The sequence below is a fragment of the Python bivittatus genome, unplaced genomic scaffold, assembly GCF_059951505.1.
Source record: "Python bivittatus isolate LINGU-HERP-01145 unplaced genomic scaffold, Pbiv_v1 ctg000020_np1212, whole genome shotgun sequence".
Classification (NCBI taxonomy): Eukaryota; Metazoa; Chordata; class Lepidosauria; order Squamata; family Pythonidae; genus Python; species Python bivittatus.
This window is the reverse complement of record NW_028277030.1, coordinates 236,628-259,222: the sequence shown is the minus strand read 5'-3', so window position 1 is coordinate 259,222 and position 22,595 is coordinate 236,628. Positions and strand designations below refer to the sequence as shown.

Sequence of the window (22,595 nt, the reverse complement as noted above, 5' to 3'; positions counted from 1 at the left end):
AAAAAATGCTTAAATATACGGTAGTTAAAGCCAGCACAGGGATGGGTTAACTAGAATGATCTCTGGAGGCCTTCTGGAATAACCATGTTTTCATAAGCCTCCAGAATACCATCAAGGAAGGGGCTGTTCTTGCCCCTTGGCATAGCTGTTTCATATGAGAGGACACTCTTCCCCCAAGAGTGTCTGCCTCTGAGTCCCTCTTGTCAGATCTCCCAATATGAGGAGACTATTAATAGGCACTCACTATACATACTGAGCAAGCAGATTTTACTTGGAACAGATGCCTCTGCCTAGTCCCAAGCCACATTGAGATTTGTAAGTTAACAACCAAACAACTTAAATTGTACTTGGAACCAGACTAGCAACCAATACAAGCTCCCATAGCAGTGGCTGTTAAATGGCGGTAATGGGTTTGCCCTATTAGCATAGGGCTAGCCTTGAAGACTTTTAAAGATTATCACCAACACTTTGAATTGTGTCAGAGACAGATATAGTATAATATATTTTAGATCATTCTGCCTATAAGGACCACCATTGCTACATTCTAGATCAGTTGTGATTTCTGAAAAATATTGAAAAGTGGCTGTGAGTGAGCTCTGTGTAATAAATCCAGTCTAGATGCAATTAAAGAAAGTGCCACTATGGAGAAGTGTGACCTTAGGAATAAAAACCTATACTGTAAGATGAGAGTTGTGTTAGTCTATGGTGGCAAAAAATCAGGAGTCTGGTAGCACCTTTTCCAACTAACAATTTTTATTAAAAGGCATAAACTTTTGTGAGCTGCAGCTCGCTTCATCAGATGCATACAGTGGCTGCACTGGGGTAAGAGAAAAGTATGGGAAGACAGGCTGAATATGTACATCACAAGTACCTTATCAATTAACAGTTGTAATGTGTTAAAACCCACTGTGTTTTTTTTGAGATTCTGAGATTGCCTGAAACCTTTTGATATATGAGTTCAGTTTCTTGCTTGATGGAGCTGTTAGTCCTGCTTTTCTAAAACAGTCACTTTGAAGTCTGCTATGGAGTGTCCTAGGAAGTTGAAATGTTATGTCCTTGTTTTGAGTCCTGATGTGAAACTTGTGTTCATTAATTCTTTTGTGCAAAGTTTGTCCCATTTGCCCTCTGTAGAATTCAGAGGAGCATTTTGCTGGCAGATGATAGCATATATCACATTGGAAGAAGAATGTGTGAAGTAGAACATTGTTGCAGTCTGTGATAGTGCTGTTGGTGTAGATGTGAGGCAAAGTAGACATCTGGATTTGTTTCAGGGTCTCATTCCCATGTTGACATCATTGTTCTGTTGTTCCTTGTTGTTTGTGAGAATCTGCTTCAGGTTGGATGGTGGGCTATATGCCTGAGAAAGTGCAATATCATTGTCCAGTATAGGCTGTAGCTTATTAATAATGCATTTCAGTGGCTTGAGTTGTGAGCTGTAGATGGCAACCAGTGGTGTTTTTTGTTCTGTTTCTGTGGCCTGTCTTTTAATAGGTCCTTCCTGCGAATTTATTTGGCTCTACTGTATTGATTTATCTGTTGATCTCACTGGGTATTCTTGAACATCTCTGTTAAGAACAAATGTGATTGCAGCATTGAGCCTGGCTCTAGATGATAGATTTGGTGTTGTATTCTGGGTGGAAGGTGGAAGCAGATTGCATGACAATCTGTAGGTTCCTTGTGTAATGTGGTATTTACATGTCCATTGTGTACTTTTATGGTGACATCAAGGAAATTAACTTCTATAGATAGGTCTAGGCTGAGGTTGGAAGTTGTTGAAGTCATGATGGAATTTGATGAGAGATTCATAAAGTCTTCAGGTGGTGAGAGTTAAGAAAGTGGTGTTCTAAGTCAGCTGTGAAGATTATGGCATATTGAGGACATATTCAATTGTTAATGGCTATGCCACAGATTTGCAGGTACATGTTATTGCTAAAGATGAAGTAGTTATGAGTGGATAGAAAACCACACATTTTGTTAGCAAGACATGCTGTTTTGGCACCAGTCATGATGTGGTTGATAGCTTGAAATACATTTTGTGGGGAATGTTGGTACATGGTGGTTAGAGTGGATTGTTAGGGAGATTGCCTATGGAGTTCAATTTTCTTAGAAAGTCTGGGGTGTCTTTATGTAGCTGGGAGTGCTGGTGGCATGAAGTCTGAGTCCATGAAGCCTGATTTTCCATTTGTGACAGTTCCAATGTTTAAGACAATGGGCCTGCCCAAGTTGCATAGTTTGTGTATTTTGGGAAGTAGGTAGAAGATGCCTGGCCAGGACTCCTGGGTGTTTCCATGCAGATGTGGTCCTGTATGTGTTTAGGAAATTCTTTCATCAGATTGCATAATTCTCTCTGATATATTGTAGGATCTGAGGAGAGAAGTTGGTAGAATGTAGTATCAGAGAGCTGCTTCTCAGCCTCCTTGACGTACTCTATCTTATTCATGATGACAACTGCCCCTGCTCTGTCAACTTGTTTGATTACAATGTCATTGTTATTCTTGAGGCTTTTGTTAGCATCTTGTTCTGCTCCGCTGAGATAGTTGCATACAGGGAGATTTTTTAAATTGATTATTGTGGCTTTAGCTTGTTGGTGAAAGCATTCAATGTAAAAATCCAGTTCAGTGTTCTAGCCATCTGGGGGTGTCTTTGCAGTGCTTTTTTTCATATATCTGGGATTTGGTGTGACCTGTAGTTGCATGTTGTCCCAGGATGTATTAGGAAGGATGATAGCTGTGTGCTTATGTTTTGTTTCTTGTCTTGAAAGTACTCCTTGTGTGTGAAACAGCAAAAAAATGTCTCAGGCTCCCCATAAGTGTATATTTTGTGTGGGTGTTGTTTAGTGTTTAGTGGGTGTTTTGTGTGTAGTTTAACTTGACACTTTCAACATTCTTGGCTATATCCAGAATCTGAGCAGCTGCAGCTCTTAGTCTAGACTCACGGCCAAACTGATTCTTCTCTACCAGAACTGATCAGACTCCTGCTTTCTAACTAGGAGTGTCTTTATTTTTGTCTTCATTAAATCTTCATGTATTAGTTCTGAGGTAGCCCATTGCAACCCCAGTCTATTCAAATCATCATTTCCTTTGATCATGAAAAAGATATCTATCCATATGCACTCCAAATCTCCTGATAATGTCTTGCAGTGTTTTTATGTAAATATAAAATGATATGGCGAACAGAATAAAATTCTCAGGAATACCATGGGTCAGTAGCTACGGAATTAAATATGATGCCTCCACCATATTTTGAAATGGATCACTTGTTACATATGGGAAGAATAAGCAATTATACACTGCAATCCCATGGATTGATTTCAGCCCTCTGATTAAGATTAAATTAAAAGATCTGTTAAATCTTAAAACTTTGATATGGCAGTTGGTTTAGAGAATTGTACAAGATTAATTGGACAAGGAGTATTAATTCTACAAATAAAGCACTTCCTTTGGTCAGGCTTTTATAATGCCATTTAAGATGTGATTAAAAGAAAAATGCAATTGCAAATACACTATTATTTATAACACATCTGAAGTTATACCACACTCCATGCATTTTTGTCCTGGTAGGCAAGAAAGACAATAGCAATTTCAGAGCACCCACTTTCTCTCATACATCAAAATTAGTGAATCAGTGGTACACAAAGATGTTAGATCACATAGCAAAACACGCAAGAAGTCAGACTTTCAATGCTAAGTGTCCTTAGTTCATGTTCTTTGATCTTACTTGGTTCTTACCAACATCCTTAATTAAGTTAAAAATCTTGATAAATATATCAGTTTTATATTAGGTAGACATAAATGTTTGAGTTCGTGGTTTTGTTTATTCATCTTTATTCTATTCTATAATTTTCTGTTTCTGTTTTTTACTAGTGGTATATGAATGGGAGTAAATATTTTTCTGATTTATGGAATGTTATGGACACCCTTGGAATTTTCTACTTCATATCAGGAATTGTGTTCAGGTGTGTTTCAGTTGTCCCACAGTGATACTATTGTTGCCTTGAGTTCAGAGCTAGCAGAACAAAAATATGCTATGATAATGATGTAAAAGTGAGTGATGTGCTGAAAATTCCTGCAGTTTTTCTCATTAGTTTTCAATCTGATAGAAAAGTTACTACTTTTGAAATTCACTTCCAAGGCAAAGAATATGTGGGAGGAATACTTTGGCATGGGATACTGGCACTTACCTGGTTATTAGGTGACTGAAAGACGTGTATTGTGGGAAGGCTATCCTGTCTTTCACTGTACAATCAGTTCTCCAACAGTTTGCAACCCTGTCTTCCGATGCTTCAATTAGATACCATGGAAAGACATCTCAGGGGATTTCTTACAAGGGCTTTTTCAGATTCAAACATCAAGATGTTTACATCACTGCGGTGTGATGGAAAGAAGTATAACAGGAAACAACAGGATCCTTCATCATCTTGCAAAATAAAGTGATCTAAAAACCTACCAAGTAAAATTGAAAGCATCCTAAGAATGAGGCTTTAAAAACCACTTTTTGCAAGAGAGGGAAAAAAATCCAGTTTGGGTTGATGTGAAAATGGACTTTGTTGCCCTAATGGCTTCAGGAGAAGGAAAAAAGGAATTGATCACTTAATAACTTTTAGCATAGTTGATCATGGTATCTACTTGAAGTGCTTGAGAGAGATGGGGGTTGGAGGCACTGCCTTGTGGTAATTTCATTCCTACCTCTTTGATTACTACCAGGAAGTTGTATATAATTATGTTTTTTCTATGGGGGAGACTGTCTATGGATTAATCTACCACTGGTGATAAAGTCCTTGTTATAATTTATGAGGCGACTAAAAGCATAGTTTTTACCCCAATGTTTTAAAGTTTTATGATGGTGATTTTTATAGTTTGAATTGGTAGAGTATACTTTATTGTCTGTATTATATGTTGTAAACCATTTAGTGCCTTTTTTTCTGCAGAAAATGTGATGGAATGGAATTATGAAGGCCAGGCTCAGGGATATAAGCATTTTCTTAGCTCGCCAGAGGAGCATGGGAAATACAAGAGGATGAGACTGGCACCTCCCTGAGGAATTCACACTATTGTGGCTGGATGGCTTGGGAGCTGGAGTTTCAGTCTGGGAAGATTGATGTCAGGCCTAGTCCAAGGAACTCCAAGAGACAATGCAAATTCAGTTCAGCTTTGTTTATTAGCTACAACCTCTAGCAAGAATCTTCCCAGACTGAAACTCCAGCTCCCAAGCCATCCAGCCACAATAGTGTGAATTCCTCAGGGAGGTGCCAGTCTCATCCTCTTGTATTTCCCATGCTCCTCTGGCGAGCTAAGAAAATGCTTATATCCCTGAGCCTGGCCTTCATAATTCATCACAGAAAAGTAGGATAAATAGGAATTGCTAAGTCTGGATTTTCCTTTTAGCCAAAGAGTGGGTGACCAGGATGAAGCAGAAATGAGATCTAGAAGTCTGCCAAAGTAGCAAGAAAGTTCTAGGCACCAGATGTACAAGAAAGGAGTAGAGACAGGGTCCAAACTCTATTTAGATCCAAATAATTAATCTTAGAGTAAGTACAAGGTGAATATATTGCTTCCAACACTTAATCATCTGTGACTGGTAGGCTTTATAACCAGGTTTTCAGCCATTGTCCTAATTCAGATGTTTTTCATTTTCTCAGTTTAGAATGTTGTTCTAGTTTGGGACCTACAACAATTTTCAAGTAGATCATTATTCCCAAGAAATCTTTCCCTGCATTCATCTGCTTCTGCATCCCTCAGCCCTCTGGCTCTTGACCCACTTTTATCATTGCTCCAACAGATTTGGAGAGTGCTCAGAGGAGTATTGATTGAAATCTGGAGCTGCAGCTATTCTGAAACCAAGAGCCAATTTGTTTCTGCTGCTAGTCTCTTCCCTGGCTCTTCTTAATTGTCTGAGGATAAGCTTTCTGTGGCAGGCATGTTCATCTACAGTCACTGAGAATGAACACCATATAAATCTGCTAAATAAGAAACAAACATTTTGACAAATTGGAATACAGATTCTTGTAAACAGTGACTTCAAGAGAATAATGAGCAATTTCCACCTCTCCCAACAGCTTTTTTGTGGCGCCCAAGCTCCTCTGATAGTCCTGTGGCACCATTTTTACTATTGTGAGGTAGAAATACATGAATTTGTAATGTAAGCCCTAAAATTGGATTAACACGTTAAAAAACAAAAATCCTATTCCCAAAAGCTGGGAACAAAATAATTTCCCTCCTCCCTGGTTTGTATTGCACTTCCACCCAATTTGGAGCACTCCACTAATTGCAATCCTCCCCCCCAAATATTAAAGGTTGGGCTAAGGTTATCTACCCCCAAAATGCTCAGCCTTGTTTTACAGAGTATACTTACGAAGCTGGAAATAAAGGCACCCAAAATTAAAACTTGAATCTTCTTACAAAGAAAATATCACACTGTGGAAACAGACAATCCAAATAAAGTTGATAATAATTGAAAATTTAGTATATGGAAGCACTAAGAGACAATTTTATCTCTCAGTTTAAACTATTTAGTGGACTATTTAGTGACAGTAACAAAAAAATAAATATAGTATTTGAGAGAGAACTATGGAAACTAGATAAGTTGAGAATGGAGTTTTCTACTAATGTGTATCTCTTCTTTTCACAGGCTCCACTCTTCAAATGAAACATCTTGGTATTCTGGCAGAGTAATTTTTTGTCTGGATTACATTATTTTTACTCTAAGATTAATCCATATTTTCACAGTAAGCAGGAATCTCGGTCCCAAGATAATTATGCTTCAAAGGATGGTAAGACACAAGTTTAATTCAAGATGAGATGTGTGCGTCATTCAAACTGAAACTCTGTTTAAGAAAAGTTTAAACTCTGGAGGCCTTTAGAAAGGCAGTCAAGGCCCCGCTCTTTTCCCAGGCACTTGGGTCAGGATGAGTAGAGTTCCCATTTGGTGAGTTATGCTATATTTTAGTCCTGCTCATCATTTAATTGTTTTAGTTTGCTTTAGTGATAGGGGTATTTTTTTTGGTATTTTTTTTTCATGATTTTGTACGCCACTCAGAGTCACATTGTTTGAGTTGGGCGGCGATATAAATATAATAAATAAATAAATAAATGTGGGCATAAAAGTACAACATTCTGTATAGTTTTTGCCTTTAGTTTCTATTCAAACATTAGAGGCTGATTAATTGTTCTAAAAAAAAACAAGATAGAGAATTAGAAGAGACAGAGAAAGGGAGAGAGAATATGAAAGTGGGGGGACATATGCAGCATTTGATGTTGGTTACACCCTATATATATATATATATATATATATATATATATATCTATCTATCTATCTTGTATCTAATTCTGGTCACTATAGTATAGGAAAGATTCAGACAAACTGGAACACGTCCAAAGGAAGACAGTAAGAAATTATCAGGTGACTAGAAATGAAGGCCTTTTCACACATGAAGTGAATCCTGATCTCAGATCAACATTTTTCTCTTAATTCTCATGAAGTTTTGGAATCTGAAGCTATTAACTTTGATTGTTATTACTTTGAAAGTTAATAGCTTCAGATTCCCAAAATCTTCCAAAACCTCATGGGAATTAAGAGAAAGATGTTGATCTGAGATCAGGATTCACTTCATGTGTGAAAAGGCCTTCATTTCTAGTCACCTGATAATTGATTTGCTTGTTAAGTTTATATCTGCATTTCCTCTAGGAGGTCAAGATAGTTTACATGGTATCTCCCTTCATTTTTATCTTTTTGTCTCCCTTCATTTTTATCTCTATAAGAGCAACCCTATAAGAAAGGTTGGGTTGAGAAACAGTGAGAGGCCAAAAGTGAGCTTCTATTGCAGAAGGTAGATCTCCTCAGTCCTAAACTAATGTCTTAACAGCTACACCACCTAACTTTGGGCTCAGCTTCTGCTCCAGAGAAAATGTTATGATGCTTTCTCTGAACCTGTGGAGCAATTATTGCAAATGTACTGTCATTTTCATTAGATTGTCACTGATTGTAGAGCTTGGGTGAGATTGTAGAGCTTGGGTGACTAGATCTAGCTCTGAAAAACACTTGCTTATGATCACAAGATAAACAGATAAAGATGATGACTATGATGAAAGATAATGCAACTGATTTTTTTTTATTTTAAAAAAATCACAAATATACATATATGGATAAAAACACAAGAAAAGCAAATCACATAATCAAACAATATTTCCTTAATATTCTTCCTATCTGTTAATATATTTGGTTGGCATAAAATAGTCATGATTCCCCTGATTTACATAAATCATGTAATCTGGCTATTTATTATATAATCTGGCCATTTATTAGAGAAGGCTTTAACTTTAACTTGACCAGAACAATACTGAAGGATGTAGGCCAACTTCTCTGCTATGACAATATGCTTGTCAGGTTCAGCCCAAGAACAACAGTGAGACAGTCCAGAACAGTTTAGCTCCTTTATTAGCTTACACATAATAGACAGAATCTCACCAGACTAAATCTATACCACAACAACAGTAACTATAACCATGAGGCCCTAGGGAGGTGCCAGTCTCATTCTCTTGGCTTTCCCACAGTCCAGCTCGGAACTGAGGAGGTGATTCCCCTGGAATGTGTCTCCCCCCTCCTGGCAAACTTGAAGCTCCATTCCAGAACCTTCCCCACTCATGCCTTCCATCACATCACCCCCCTCTTCAGAATCAAACTCCCCCTCTGAGTTCTCATGGGAGCTGGGCAGCGGCGATAGAGATGAAAGCTCAGGTGTTGAGCTCCTGTCTGTGTTCCCTGGCGCCTCTCCCAGCTCAGGTGATTGGCTCTGCAAAACAGCTACAGCATTAGTAGAATCAGCCCCCCTCCCACCCAGGAAATGCAATCTTGAAGTTGAAGGCTGCGGACTCTGCGTGCCAGCCCTTTCCGATCCCAAGGCCCCCACCAAACCTTCCTCGAGTGCGCTGTCAATGCCCTCCGCTTGCTGTTTAACCTCTGGGGCACTGGGCAGCTTGTGAGGCTTCGGCTTGCCAGGGAAACGATGATGGAAGTCATGGACCAACTCTGGGGCATGCACATTCTTCGCATTCACTTGTTGATGCTTTAGTAAGGCCGCTGCCAAATGCTGAGGTGTCAAAGGAACTCCCTGGGGATCCATTGCCATGCTTAAAAATTCCCCCCTCTTGATGGGAGTAGGAGTCTGGCGAGATTGATGTCAGGTTCAGCCCCAGAACAACAGCAAGACAGTCCAGAACAGTTTAGCTCTTTTATTAGCTTACACCTAATAGACAGAATCTCGCCAGACTAAACCTATACAACAACAGTAACTATAACCATGAGGCCCCTAGGGAGGGGCCAGTCTCATTCTCTTGGCTTTCCCACACTCCAGCTGGGGACTGAGAAGAAGGTGCTTCCCCTGGAATGTCTCTCCCCTCTCCTGGCAACCTTGAAGCTCCATTCCAGAACCTTCCCACTCATGCCTTCCATCACAATGCTAGACCTTCTGAAACCAGAGGTCCAGTGTCACAATTTTATCTTCCCAGTGTTTAGCTAAGGACACTCTAGCAGTAGTCAACAAAAATACCATTAATATTTTAGAGTGAATATCTGGAGTGGACCCTAGAAATATATTTAACAATGCAAACTGAGGTTGATTGATTGATTGTTTGATTATGTGCCATCAGCTCTTAATGACCAATCTGTTCCTAACCTGGTCTTTCAGGCATTCCAAAGAGGCATTCATCACCACTAACTGAATCCATCCAGCTTGCTGCTGGTCATCCTCTTCTTCTCTTTCCTTCCACCTTTCTCAGCATTAGACCCTTCACTAGAGTGCTAGATCTTCACTTAATGTGTCCCAAGTAGGATAATTTGAGCCTGATCATTTGTGCCTCTAGTGAGAACTCTGGGTCAATTTGTTCAATTTATTCAATTTATTTGTTTTCTTGACTCTTCACAGTATTCTCAGGAGTCTTCTCCAACACCAAAGTTCAAAAGTGTCAGTACTCTTCCTATTCTGCTTCTTCAAAGTCCAGATTTCACTTCCCTAGAGTGTCACAGGGAATACAATTGCTTGCACTATTCTGATCTTTGTAGGTATAGACAACATCACAGCATTTGAAGATTGTTTCCAAGGCCTTCATGACTGTTCTGCCAAATGCTAGTCTGCAGTGTCTTTCTTGCCTGCTTGTTTCTTTACTGTTGATGGTCAGTCTTAACAATCTTAACATAATGAATACATTAAGGCTGGTTGTTGTACCTGTTGTCATTAGTTTGGTCTTTTTTATATTCAATTTTGCATTTTCAGCTATTAGCATAATGTCATCAGAGTAGTGCAGCTTCCTCCAATTTTAAAACCATGTTCATCTTCTTCCAATCTAGCTTTCTTTAATATATATTCATTAATTAAATAAGAGGAGGGTATACAGCCTTGTCTCCCTCCTTTGCCAACCTGGAGCCAGTCTGTTTCACCATGTTCTGTCCATACTGTGGCTTCCTGACCCATATTCTCATGAGGTCAATGAGATGTTTTGGGATTCCCATATTTCTAAACACATTCCTCATTCAGATCAAAAGGAAAAGACAAGGGGCAAGGCTACCACAGATGCAAAGATGTGCCCTTTTCCTCACAACAATTCCAACATAAAGAGGCACTCTCCTTGCTCATACATGCTAATATATAAGGAGCCCTATACAATCCACAAAACAATTTTCTTTAATTTGGGCCAAAGATGCCACTGGTGTCCATTTCCATTCTTTATTTTATTCTTAATCTCTTGCTGGAAATCCTTTTCTCAAGCCATTTTCAAACCAATTAAGGGCCAATGCATTGTTCCATAATAATATTACATAATTTAAAAATAAGGCCTTTAGATGAATCTGGAAAATTCAATAGCAATGGTTCAAATTTATCAAGGATCTGTTTGCTTGGGCCTTTATTACTGAATTAAAATGGAAATATCTAAACTGTAAAATGAAGCAGCCAAGCACATTTTAGAAGAGTTAGTTTATCAGTTGTTAACTCCAAATTAATTGGATTGCTGGAGTAATAGAAGTCCTTCAGACTATATTGCCTATTGGCCCCTCGCTTGTAAAATAAAGAAACAGATGTAGGGAATTTAGGATGACTAAAAATAAGAGGAGAAAGGAACCATTTTGTCCATATTTTCAAATTAGCACTTCATAAAGGATTATGATCAGCTTTAAACAGGGTCTGGTAGAAATGAGAAGTTTTTAATATCCCAGGGGTATAGTTCTGGAGCCTCCATTTCAATCCATTTTGGTTTCTGCTTATGATAATATCCATGCAGTATTTCATAAATGGAAAGTCTCATAATAAAAAGTTTAATTTGGAATTTCAAACCTATTCTGAGATTTTTTAAAATTATACTGCTTTATTACATACAGACAGTCCTCTACTTATGAACTTTCAAGTTGCAAACTTTCACCGATATGAACAAGATGGACTCAGAAGCCAGGAGAAGGCAGGAAATGGTTAGTTTCTGGTGTGCCAGAAGGAGGTTGGAAGTTTGCATTGGAGTTGGAGTTTCTGGAAAGGGTTAGTTTACTGGGTAAGGCAGGAGAGGCGGTGATGACTCCCTGGGCGAAGGGAAGAGCCGATGGGACGCAGCGTACCCCATCACCTGGTGAGGCAGGAAAGGCGGTGGTGGCTCCTGCACAGCTACTCCCTTCACCCAGGGAGCCACCGCTGCATCTCCTGCCTCACCCACTAAACTAACCCTTTCCAGGAACTCCAATGCAAACCTCCAACCTCCCATATGCAACACACTAGAAACTAACCCTTTCCAACCTCCTGCCTTCCAGGAGGTTGGAGGTTTGCATTGGAGTTTACAGCCCGTGTTGGAGGCTGCAATCTTCAGCCTTCCTCCTGCAGTAGCTAGAAGTTTGCAACACGAGCTGCAGAGTGCATGCTGTGCTTGCGTTTGTCCCTCTGCTTCCTCCAGTTCTGCCACCACCTTGAACAGCACCTCCTGCACAGCTGCCCCTTTCACCCAGGGAGCCACCATTGCCTCTCCTGCCTCACCCACTAAACTAACCCTTTCCAGGAACTCCAACACAAATCTCCAACCTCCCCATGAGGCGTGCCAGAAACTAACCCTTTCCTGCCTTCTCCCGGCTTCTGGGTGGTTGGAAGTTTGCATTGGAATTTACAGCCCACGTTGGAGGCTGCAGTCTTTAGCCTTCTTCCTGCAAGAGCCAGCAGTTTGCAACACAAGCTGCGCCTGCACTCGCTCCTCTGCTTCCTCCAGTTCCCCCGCCACCCTGAACATTGCCTCCCGCACAACTGCCCCCTTCACCCAGGGAGCCACCGCTGCCTTTCCTGCCTTGCCTAGCAATGGAGCATGCTGCACCCCACCAGCTCGTACTGTGATCTCCACAGCCTGCATGCTATTGCTCCTCACATTAGCAGCAGAAGAGAGGGCTCCTCTGCCCACGCCACTGCCCTGCCTCCTCCTCTTTTTTTAACTTTTTACAGTACTTTTTACTTGGTTGGACTTACGAACAAAACAGACTTACAAACAACCTCTTGGAACGTAACCTGTTTGTAAGTAGGGGACTGTCTGTAGTCTCAGTCTTTTCCTAGAGTGTATAAAGGTAAGGAATAATTTCTGCCATTTTCATAGGGTTGACAAAGGTAAATGAATTAGTAAAACATAAAATTGAAATAATACTCTAGGGATTAGAAATTAATTTAAAAATTGTAATTTAGAGGCAGCAATTCATTTGAAAATGATAATTTCTAATTTGTCTCATTTCCAAATTTTCATTTTAAGTTTACTAGGATGAAATTCAATTTATCAAGCTGAAATATATTTTTTTAAATACTGTGTGTGTGTGTGTGTGTGTGTGTGTGTGTGTGTGTGTGAAAAAAAATCCCCTCCCACCCCTATGGGTGGTATGTGTCTTCCTCAATCTCAGGTCCTCTATCAGAGGCCTGGGAGTTTGAGGGTTCTGCACAGTATCTTAGCTCTTCTTAGCACTGTACTCTTCTGGACAGAGAACTCTGATGTTGTTCCTGGGATCTGTTGGAGCTCCTCTCTCAGCTTAGGAGTCACAGCCTTGAGTGCTCTTACCACCACTGGGACCACTTTGGCCTTGATTTTCCACATCCTCTCTAGTTCCTCCTTCAGGCCCTGGTACTTCTCCAGCTTCTCATACTCCTTCTTCCTGATGTTGCTGTCACTTGGCACCGCTACATCTATCACCACTGCTGCCTTCTTGTCCTTGTCTATGTAAGAATCTGCCAAACTCAATTCCCAATAAAAGTAAATCTCATTGAAACCCAGAGTAGATTCAAAGAAGAATTTCTTTATTGAGAAGCAGTCTACAGTTCTAGACCATTGCCAAGACTAAAAGCCCATGTGTGCCAAAACCCCTTTTTCTCCCCAACCTCCTGCACCCTGCTTTCCAGTCCATCATCCGTCTCGCACATGTCCTCAATTCTTCCCATGTCTCAGGCTGGTACAACCTTGGGCATTCCTGGGAACTAGATAATGGTCCACCTGCGCCTAATGGCTCTTCCTTCCCCCTTTCTCATAATGGCAGAAACTAAGCAAGCAGATTAACTATTTAACTGATTGTGAGGCTTCTGACAGTCTACTACCATGATGTCTGGTTGATTGGCCAGTACCTGTCTGTCTGCATGGATCTGGAAGTTCCACAGGATCTTAGCCCTATTATTCTCTACGACCTTCTGGGGAATCTCCCATCTAGACTTGGGAGAGTATAGCCCATACACTGTGCAGATGTTCCTGTACACAATGCCAGCTACTTGGTTGTGCCCTTCAGGGTATGCTGTTCCTGCCTGCATCTTATACCCTGACACTATATATTCTACTGTCTCTGAGGCCTCTCTGCACACTCTGCACCTTGGGTCCTGTCTAGTGTGGTAGACCCCTGCTTCTGTGGATCTGGTGCTTAGTTCCTGTTCTTGTGCTACTATGATCAGTGCCAGTGCTGTCTTTTATTCCAGCCTTTTCCAGCCACTGGTAGGATTTCCCAATGTCAGCCACCTCAGCTATCTCTTGATGGTACATCCCATGCAGGGTCTTGTCTTGCCATGGCACTTCCTCTGCTTGAACTTCTTCCCATGTCTGCTGCTGCCTCAAACATTCTCTCAGCAGCTCATCTTTGGGTGCCATCTTACTGATGTACTCCTAGATGCTCTGGGTTTCATCCAGGACAGTGGCTTTGACACTCACCAGACCCCACCCGCCCTCTTTCTGGCTGGTGTACAGCCTCTGGGTGTTGGTCTTGGGGTGGAAACCTCTGTACATTGTGAGGAGCTTCCAGGTCTTCACATTGGCAGCCTCCATATCCTCCTTTGGCCAGCTCACTATACCGGCAGGATATCAGATGACTGGCAGGGTGTACGTGTTGATGACATGGACTGTGTTCTTTCCATTGAGCTAGCTCTTCAGGACCTGTCTTATCCTTTAGTGGTACTTGGATGTTGCTGTCTTCCTTGCCTCCTAATTATGGTTCCATGTGAACCACTGCTCTGTATGTAGTTCCAGCAGCTGACTAATTTCTCTCCAAGTTGCCTTGATTGTAGCCTCATTTCCCAGGGGTGGGGCATGGTACTGCTGTTCTTCTTGATCATATAGCCAAGCATCTCCAGGATTACAGTGGCTGTAGCATATACCAGTTCATTGGTTTGAGTTATAGTGGTAGTAGGGATTGTCATGAGGGCTCTGTTGGCATCTTATAGCATAACTATCTGTTGGTACTTCTCCACTGAGCCTTGGTAATCAGTCTCAAGAGTTGACTGTAGCTAGTTTATTCATGATCTTATGCCTCATATCAGCTGCTGTGCTCTGTAATGGAGGGGGTGGCAACAACATTCCAGCTTCAGGTGTTGGCTGCACATTCAGTTGTTCTTCCAGACCTTCTTGAGTCTGGGATGTAATGTGTAGTTGGTCTATCTCAAGTTGTGAGAGCAGCTTTCTCTTCACTATGTTGAAGTATTTGGTAACTAGCTATTTGTTGTTTAGTGTGGATATACTGTAGGTCTTCTGTCCATCCATAGTCCCCTCATACATTTCATATATCCCCTCTCATTAGGTCTGCTGTTGTAGTAGCATTCCATCAGTTCCAGGTTCTCTTGTTTCGTCCATGTATGCTTTGTTCCAGTAGTCCACTTATCATCAGATTGTCCTGGTTCCCCAACATCTGGCACAGACCTTGTTAATCCAGGCAATGTCTGAGCAAGCATGACTCTTGGCAGGTGAAGCATTAGGGGGTCTTTACCCCAGGGACCCTACTGCTAAGGTAGGTACCAGCCTAGATTTGTACCCTGATCTCCTGCATCAAAGAGCAGTGGTCTAACCACTATGCTATCCAGCCACTAAAGTGTGTGTGTGTGTGTTTTGGCCCAACTCTAGAATACACCAATTTGGATTTTGAGAAATTTATTTTTAAACCCACGACAGCCCCAAATGTTGCCAATTCCTCTTGTATGGCAGGAACAGCAGAGAAAGGACTGGCTAATATTAGGGCAGTATCATCTGCATAGAAGCTGATCTTATGTTCGATATTGTAAGTGAAATGGCCTCATCTAAGCTGGTTGCATCAACAGCTTGAGCTGTTCAGGTTCAGTGGCAAGTGCAAATAACAGGAGATAATTGGCATCCCTGATTTATACCTCTAGTATGCAGTAAACCAAAAAATTTCTTAGATTGTTGCAAAAGATTTACTATACATTTGTTTAAGGATGTTAATAAATCCATATCCCATTTGAAGGTATTCTGTCAAGAATCAAATAAGCCCATGGCAATTTATCAAAGGCCTTAAAAATATCTAAAATGAGGATAATTAAGGGAGTTTTGGTATTTCTACTATAATGCAGACAATTCAAAATGCAACAAATTGGATCTGCAGACTCTCTGCCTTTAATGAGCCTTCCTTGGTCAGAATTTATATAATACTTTATAAAAGAATTTAGCCTTCTTGACAAACAGGCACTAAAAATCTTTAAATCTTGGTTGAGCAAGGCTTGATAAGCAATGATAAGCATAACCAATGATAAGATTCTACCAATTCTTTATCTTTATTGGTCTTAAGAACCATGGTCTTAAGACCAATAAAGTCTAGTCTAGTACAGCCTTTCTCAAGTGAGTTCCACAGAATGCTAGGGTTTGTTGAGAGGTCATGACTTCTGCTTCATTGACTATGCAAAAGCCTTCGATTGTGTGGATCACAACAAACTGTGGCAAATTCTTAAAGAAATGGGGGTACCAGACCATCTTACCTGTCTCCTGGGAAATCTGTATGCGGGCCAAGAAGCAACAGTTAGAACCGGTCATGGAACAACCGATTGGCTCAAAATAGGGAAGGGTGTACGACAAGGCTGTATACTGTCACCCTGCTTATTTAACCTATATGCAGAGTACATCATGAGAAATGCCAGGCTGGAAGAATCACAAGCCGGAATTAAGATTGCAGGAAGAAACATCAATAACCTCAGATATGCAGACGATACCACCCTAATGGCAGAAAGTGAAGAAGAACTCAAGAGCCTCTTGATGAGGGTGAAAGAGGAGAGTGCGAAAGCTGGCTTGAAACTCAACATTAAAAAAACGAAGATCATGGCATCTGGACCCATCAATTCCTGGCAAATAGAAGGGGTAGAAATGGAAGCAGTAACAGACTTCATTTATTTGGCTCCAAGATCACCGCAGACGGAGACTGCAGCCATGAAATTAAAAGACGCTTGCTCCTTGGGAGGAAAGCTATGGCAAACCTAGATGGCATATCAAAAAGCAGAGATGTCACCTTGCCGACAAAGATCCGCATAATCAAAGCTATGGTTTTTCCAGTAGTAATGTATGGCTGTGAGAGCTGGACCATAAAGAAGGCTGAGCGCCGAAGAATTGATGCCTTTGAACTGTGGTGCTGGAGAAGACCCTTAAGAGTCCCCTGGACTGCTAGGAGGTCAAACCAGTCAATCTTAAAGGAAATCAACCCTGATTGCTCATTGGAAGGATTGATAATGAAGCTCAAGCTCAGATACTTTGGTCACCTAATGCAAAGAGAGGATTCTTTGGGCAAGACCCTGATGCTGGGACAGATTGAAGGCAAAAGGAGAAGGGAACAGCAGAGGATGAGATAGTTAGATAGCATCACTGAAGCAATGAACTGAAACTGAGCAAACTCAGGGAGGCAGTAAAGGACAGGAAGGCCTGGCGCGATATGGTTCATGGGGTCACGAAGAATCGGACATGACTTAACAACTGAACAACAACATGATTGGAAAAAAATGAACATTGTAGCATGAGCTGTAGATTTAATTTTTATTTAGGGGTTCCCAGAGACCTGAAATTTGTTTCAAGGGCTTCTCCAGGATGAAAGGGTTGATTTAGAATGTATCCATGATCCTGGAATTAAGTTTCCCCTTAAGATAAAGTTTGAAAGAATCACTAATTTTAGAATTAAGATATCTGCCAGTTTCTTATAAAACAAGGTTCTCTGGGCCAGGTGATTTATGACTTCTCAAATTTGAGATAATTTCTTGTGCCTCTTTTGTGAAGGGAGAATTTAACTCTTCTCTATGGTGGTCTTAATGGTCTTATAATGGTGAAAAACACACTTTTTTAAATCATTACTAATTTCCATAATTATGGAATTCTACGGGATCTGAGGGATTCCATGGGATCTGAAGAATATACATCATCCCTCCTGAGGTGAAATTGGCCCCATCCTCGATATCCTTGTGGAAGGCTCTCAGAATATGGCTGTGTTAGCAGGCTTGGGGATCTCACGGAAATGGTGATCTAATGAGATGGCTGCCTTGCTTTTAACATCAATTTTCTCTACTGTCTTGCTGTTAATAATATTGTTGATGTTTTTCATTGTACTTGTTTTAATATTTTGATTTTATGATTGTTTTTTTATTATGCGCTGCCTAGAGTCACTTTTCTATGAGATTGGTGGCTATTATAAATCTGATGAATAAAAATAATAAGGAATAAAAATTAACAAAAGAATTATAGTTATTCTAGTTCTACTAGCATTCGTAATCAAGTATACAGCTCTACGTTCTGCTCTTTCATTAATCTATTTGCTATTAGTCTTGAGCTGTTTTTCCTAGGTTCATAAAATTTCTGCATTAAATCAGTGCAGAATCAAGTACTTTGAATTATTTTCTTGTTTATGATATATATATATATATATATATATATATATAAAATATGTATACTGTATATATATATTTTAATCCAGATTCTTTATGAACCGATTCTAATTATTTGACAAGAAAGCTTAGCAATGCGTCTTTCTCTTTTTAAATGCTGTAAGGGATATTCTTTAATAAATACAGTAATTTAATGGGATGCCCATTACAGTAGCTTTCACAATTTCCCAAATAATTGCCCCAGAGCTATTTGGTTTGTTGATAAGGTGGTAGTATTGTGAGATAGCATTTCTAATACTCTCAATTATATCAGGTTTATCTAAAATGAATTTGTTCAGTCTCAAATTTGTGAAGATTAAAAAGATATTAGGGCATAGTCAAATAGAGTAATAGACCTGATGTTGGCTGAAATGATTGTTAAATCTGGAGAACGAGAAATTAGTACGTAATCAATTCTAGAGTACGTCTTAAATCTAGGAGGGTAATACATTTATTCCTTAGTTGTTGGATTAATTTTCCTCCAGATATCAATTAGAAAGAATTGAATAAAGAGCTTAGTAACCAATCTATGTTTTTGTTTACAAAATATATTTTGAACCAAATTTATATCTAACCTGACATCTGCAACACAATAAGAATCTGTCTATGACAATTTAGACAATTTTAAGAGAAGATAGCATAAAAAAAATAGTATAGGTTTCAGTTGACATAGTAAATGGAAGCCAAAGTATAACCATATTATTATGTTTACCTTTCACAAGGTAAATTTCACCCTTTGGGTCCTTCTTCACTTTAATATTTTGCTGATTAAAGGAATTTGTTAAAGCAACTTCCTTAGCCCTAGAAGATCCACTGCTGACCAGTTGTGGGATGGACAAATTTACCCTCTTTATTTATATCCCAGCCATGTGTTCCTTGTAAAAAATAACACTGAGGTTTTCTCTAAGTATTGCTGTAAGTACTCTCTTATTAAATCCCAAGTATTTAAAAATATTGTGCTCAAGGGTAATTTCTAAAATATTGGAAATATTTTTTTGCTTATGAGGTGGTATATGAATACCATACATTATAGATGCTTTTATACATTACAGATTAAGTCCTAACTTGGAGCAGAGTTAAGTTATGCAAAGACAGGAAATGTTATGATTTACTGCCAACTCCTGGTCAGGGTGTATATAATATTGGTATCATTTGATTTGAAGCCAGAGCACTCTACCTCTTTCCCAGTCTCTTTCCTCAAAAGTATTCTATGAGAGCAATAATCGAAATACTTAAAAGTGTCTTCAGCATTGATATTAAATTGGATCAAATAATAGAGTTGGAGGTAGAAACTTAAGCCATCAAGTCCTGCTCAGTGCATGAATTCAAATTAAAACATCCCAGCCTACCACTTTGAACACATCTAGTGTGCTCATATCACCATCTCTCTAGGTGCTTGGTTCCATTTTCTTAATGTTAGAAAATATTCATTAATATTCGATTGGAGTATGCCTTCCTACAATCTGGAAATGATGGAGCAATGATTTTTTTTTTCTTTTAACATCCTTTTTGAAGAATGCTGCCATATTCCCTCCTTATTCTTCATTCTCAAAGCTAAATATTCCCATTTTAGGTTCTGCTCTCTTGATCTTCCTTCCAGTTTCCTGAATCTTACCAGAATGAGATACAATATTCAAAATTAGGTCTTAGAAGAAAATAAGACAATTATATCCACTGTTTTGGAAACTATATTTCCAATTATATGTATGAAAAGCAGAGCTCCTGACGGATTTTAAATTAAGGACAGAGGAAAGTAGAACCATCTATCCCACCTTGACTAAAACAAAACTACAGTGAATTATCCTGATGTGCTCTGGGTTCAGTGTTTATGCAGCCTTAATAAAATCCCAGTTTCAGATATTTTTGTATTATTACCCCACTCATAACAACTCTCAGCCTTCCAGATGTTAAGAATGGACTTTGTTGGCTGACCCACTTGAAATTGTAAAGGCTGCTCACACCCAGTGTAATGATTGCTAAGTACACTTGGCCTATGGTAGCCATGTGTTCTTGGGAGAAGGCCTGGCTGCTCTAACAAATTGCATAAATCTGAACCATCTTTTTGTCTTCATATCAGAAGTATTCTGTAGCTGTTCTCTAAGTGCCAATAACTTGTGTTGATTGAGAAATTCTACAAAACCTATTTGAACAGCTTCAGTGTTCAATGTTTTAAAATAAACATTCTTGTTATATAGCTTATTCAGTCCATTTTCAGACTGATTCCAGAGTATAAATATTGATTTTGTAAAGAATAGTGTATTTGTCTATTTTTGGCATAAAACTTTTCCCCTTAGCCTAAAATACAATTTTGAGATTTTTAGCAAAGACCACATGATATTTCTGTTTATATTTTAAATATTCCCTTTTGCAGCTGATAGATGTCTTCTTCTTCTTGTTCCTCTTTGCTGTGTGGATGGTGGCTTTCGGTGTAGCCAGACAAGGGATCCTACGAAAGAATGAACAGCGTTGGGAATGGATATTCCGATCAGTCATCTATGAGCCTTACCTTGCAATGTTTGGCCACTATCCTTCTGATATTGATGGTATCCATTGAACTATAGTATTAATCAGTGAGGGGTTGGAGTAGTTGCGAAGCAGTTACTGTACACCTATTTCCTTTTGTCCTTGTGGTTTGCTTGATGGGGAGGGGATGGAAGCAGGGGGTCATTTCATTTTCTTCTGAAAAACTATCATTGTGCTTGGTAATAGTTTTGAATTATGGAAAGCTAGAATGAAAACTATGTAAATAAATGTATAATTCAGAAAGGCCTTTCATGTTGGTAGTATCACTGACAGTGGTAGTATCACTGACAGAAAAATATGCTGAATGACTGGATCAGGAATGAACAACTTTTTTCAGATTGCAAAATGGTACTGTATAGGCGTAACAATTAAAACTTTTTAAAATAAGATTTTTAAATGGCTGAAATTTGCTAAACCTCTCAAGATTTGGACAGCCTCAGCTATAATGAAGCCAAATGTTACACTCTCTTTAAAGATTAAAATTTAATTGTGAAGTTCAACTGTTATGTGAACTGCTGATTCAGTAACTAGATGCAGTAGTGTGAATGATAAACAAAGTCTGTCAGTTAGCAGCAGCCTTAGCAGCCTTAGGGCAACCCCTCTTCATCAATTTGAACAGGAACAGGAATCACAGATAGGCAGGGCTGTGGAAGATGATCTTGGATGCAGTGTCTATTATTTCCTTTGGTTGAAAATATGCTAAGCCTGGGAGCTTTCATGCTAATACTGCTGAGGGAGCCCTTGACTTCTGCCTCAAAGCTCTGCCCTAATTGCATCACATGATAATGAATCACTAGGATGCTACAGGCTTTTTCAGGTGAAAGACTCAAGTGTTGAAGGGATAAATATCTGTCCTGTTACTGTTCCCATTTCTGCGGCAATCTATGTGCTAAATGGGCTGCAGCGTACAGTTTTCTACTTGTATAAATCTTTCAGAGTTACAATTAATTCCAGGAATTTTATAAATGATGTTTCCCAGCACATGGAAGTCCGTGAACCTGGGAAGAGGACAGGTCAATACATAGAAATCACCTGGGGAAGGGGAGGGGAGAAGATAGGGATTTTCTCAAGTGTGATGTAGCTGTTGAGCTCAATACACTACCTAATCCATCCCAGGACACAGCCAAACTCCTGCAGACCATGAATGCAGTCCTACCTCTGCCTGTTTCCTGTAGGCATACACTGTCCATTCATTCACAAAGCAGGCTATGACATTCCAGAAGTCAACTTGAGAAGGCTGATAAAGGAAAATCAATGTAAGTTTATGAATCTAAGTATAGTTATATGCAAGGCAGAAATGATGTTTTCAAGTAGAGGCTTTTACAGAGCCAGCTTCAAGCCTGCATCTAAATCACAGCTGGAGGTTTATCCTCAGGGTGTTTTTCAAAAAGCCTGGCATTTCTTTACCTTTCACATGGGTAAGTGGGTACATGGGTAAGTCAGTAAATTTACACTACTCAGCCTCAAGGACTGTGATCTCAAGATCCTTGGACAAAGGTTGTGACTTATTTTCATTGCTTGAATCTGTCTTTTCCTTTTATGGGAGTTAGAACTTCTACTAAATTTTTACGCTTTCTGATTAAAAAAAAAAGTTTTTTGTGGCTCCTGATCACTGTGCCTAATGGATAAGTTGCTCCTGGTCTATTCTCTGTTGCAAGGAGAAACAGAAAGAGGGAACCAAAGCTCTCAGTGCAAGTTAGTGCCCAAAGTGTTTTTGTCCTTTTTTGATACACAGACATCTTTCTTTGTTCTGAGCTAAGAGGCTCAGCTACCTTGTCACTTCCTCCATTAGGAAAAGTGTGGATTGGCCCCAACAGAATTGCCCAAGTAGTTGTGCCAGTTGTGCTCAGGCGGGAAAAGGGGAATGCTGGAGAACAGTCTTGGAACCAGAGCAGGGAGCTGCAGATGATACAGGATTGGG

The 22,595-nt window shown here is 39.7% G+C and overlaps 1 protein-coding gene across 2 annotated transcripts in view; it reads left to right on the top strand.

Annotated features, from left to right (window-relative positions):
* TRPM8 (transient receptor potential cation channel subfamily M member 8) overlaps positions 1–22,595 on the top strand; it is an 87,303-nt gene that overhangs the window by 55,215 nt on the left and 9,493 nt on the right. For both annotated transcript variants that reach the window (XM_088132837.1, XM_088132834.1), the window contains exons 17-19: positions 3,864–3,955; positions 6,628–6,769; positions 20,523–20,694. In XM_088132837.1, coding sequence (XP_087988963.1) covers positions 3,864–3,955; positions 6,628–6,769; positions 20,523–20,694 — 406 coding nt within the window. The remainder of the gene's footprint in view (positions 1–3,863; positions 3,956–6,627; positions 6,770–20,522; positions 20,695–22,595) is intronic.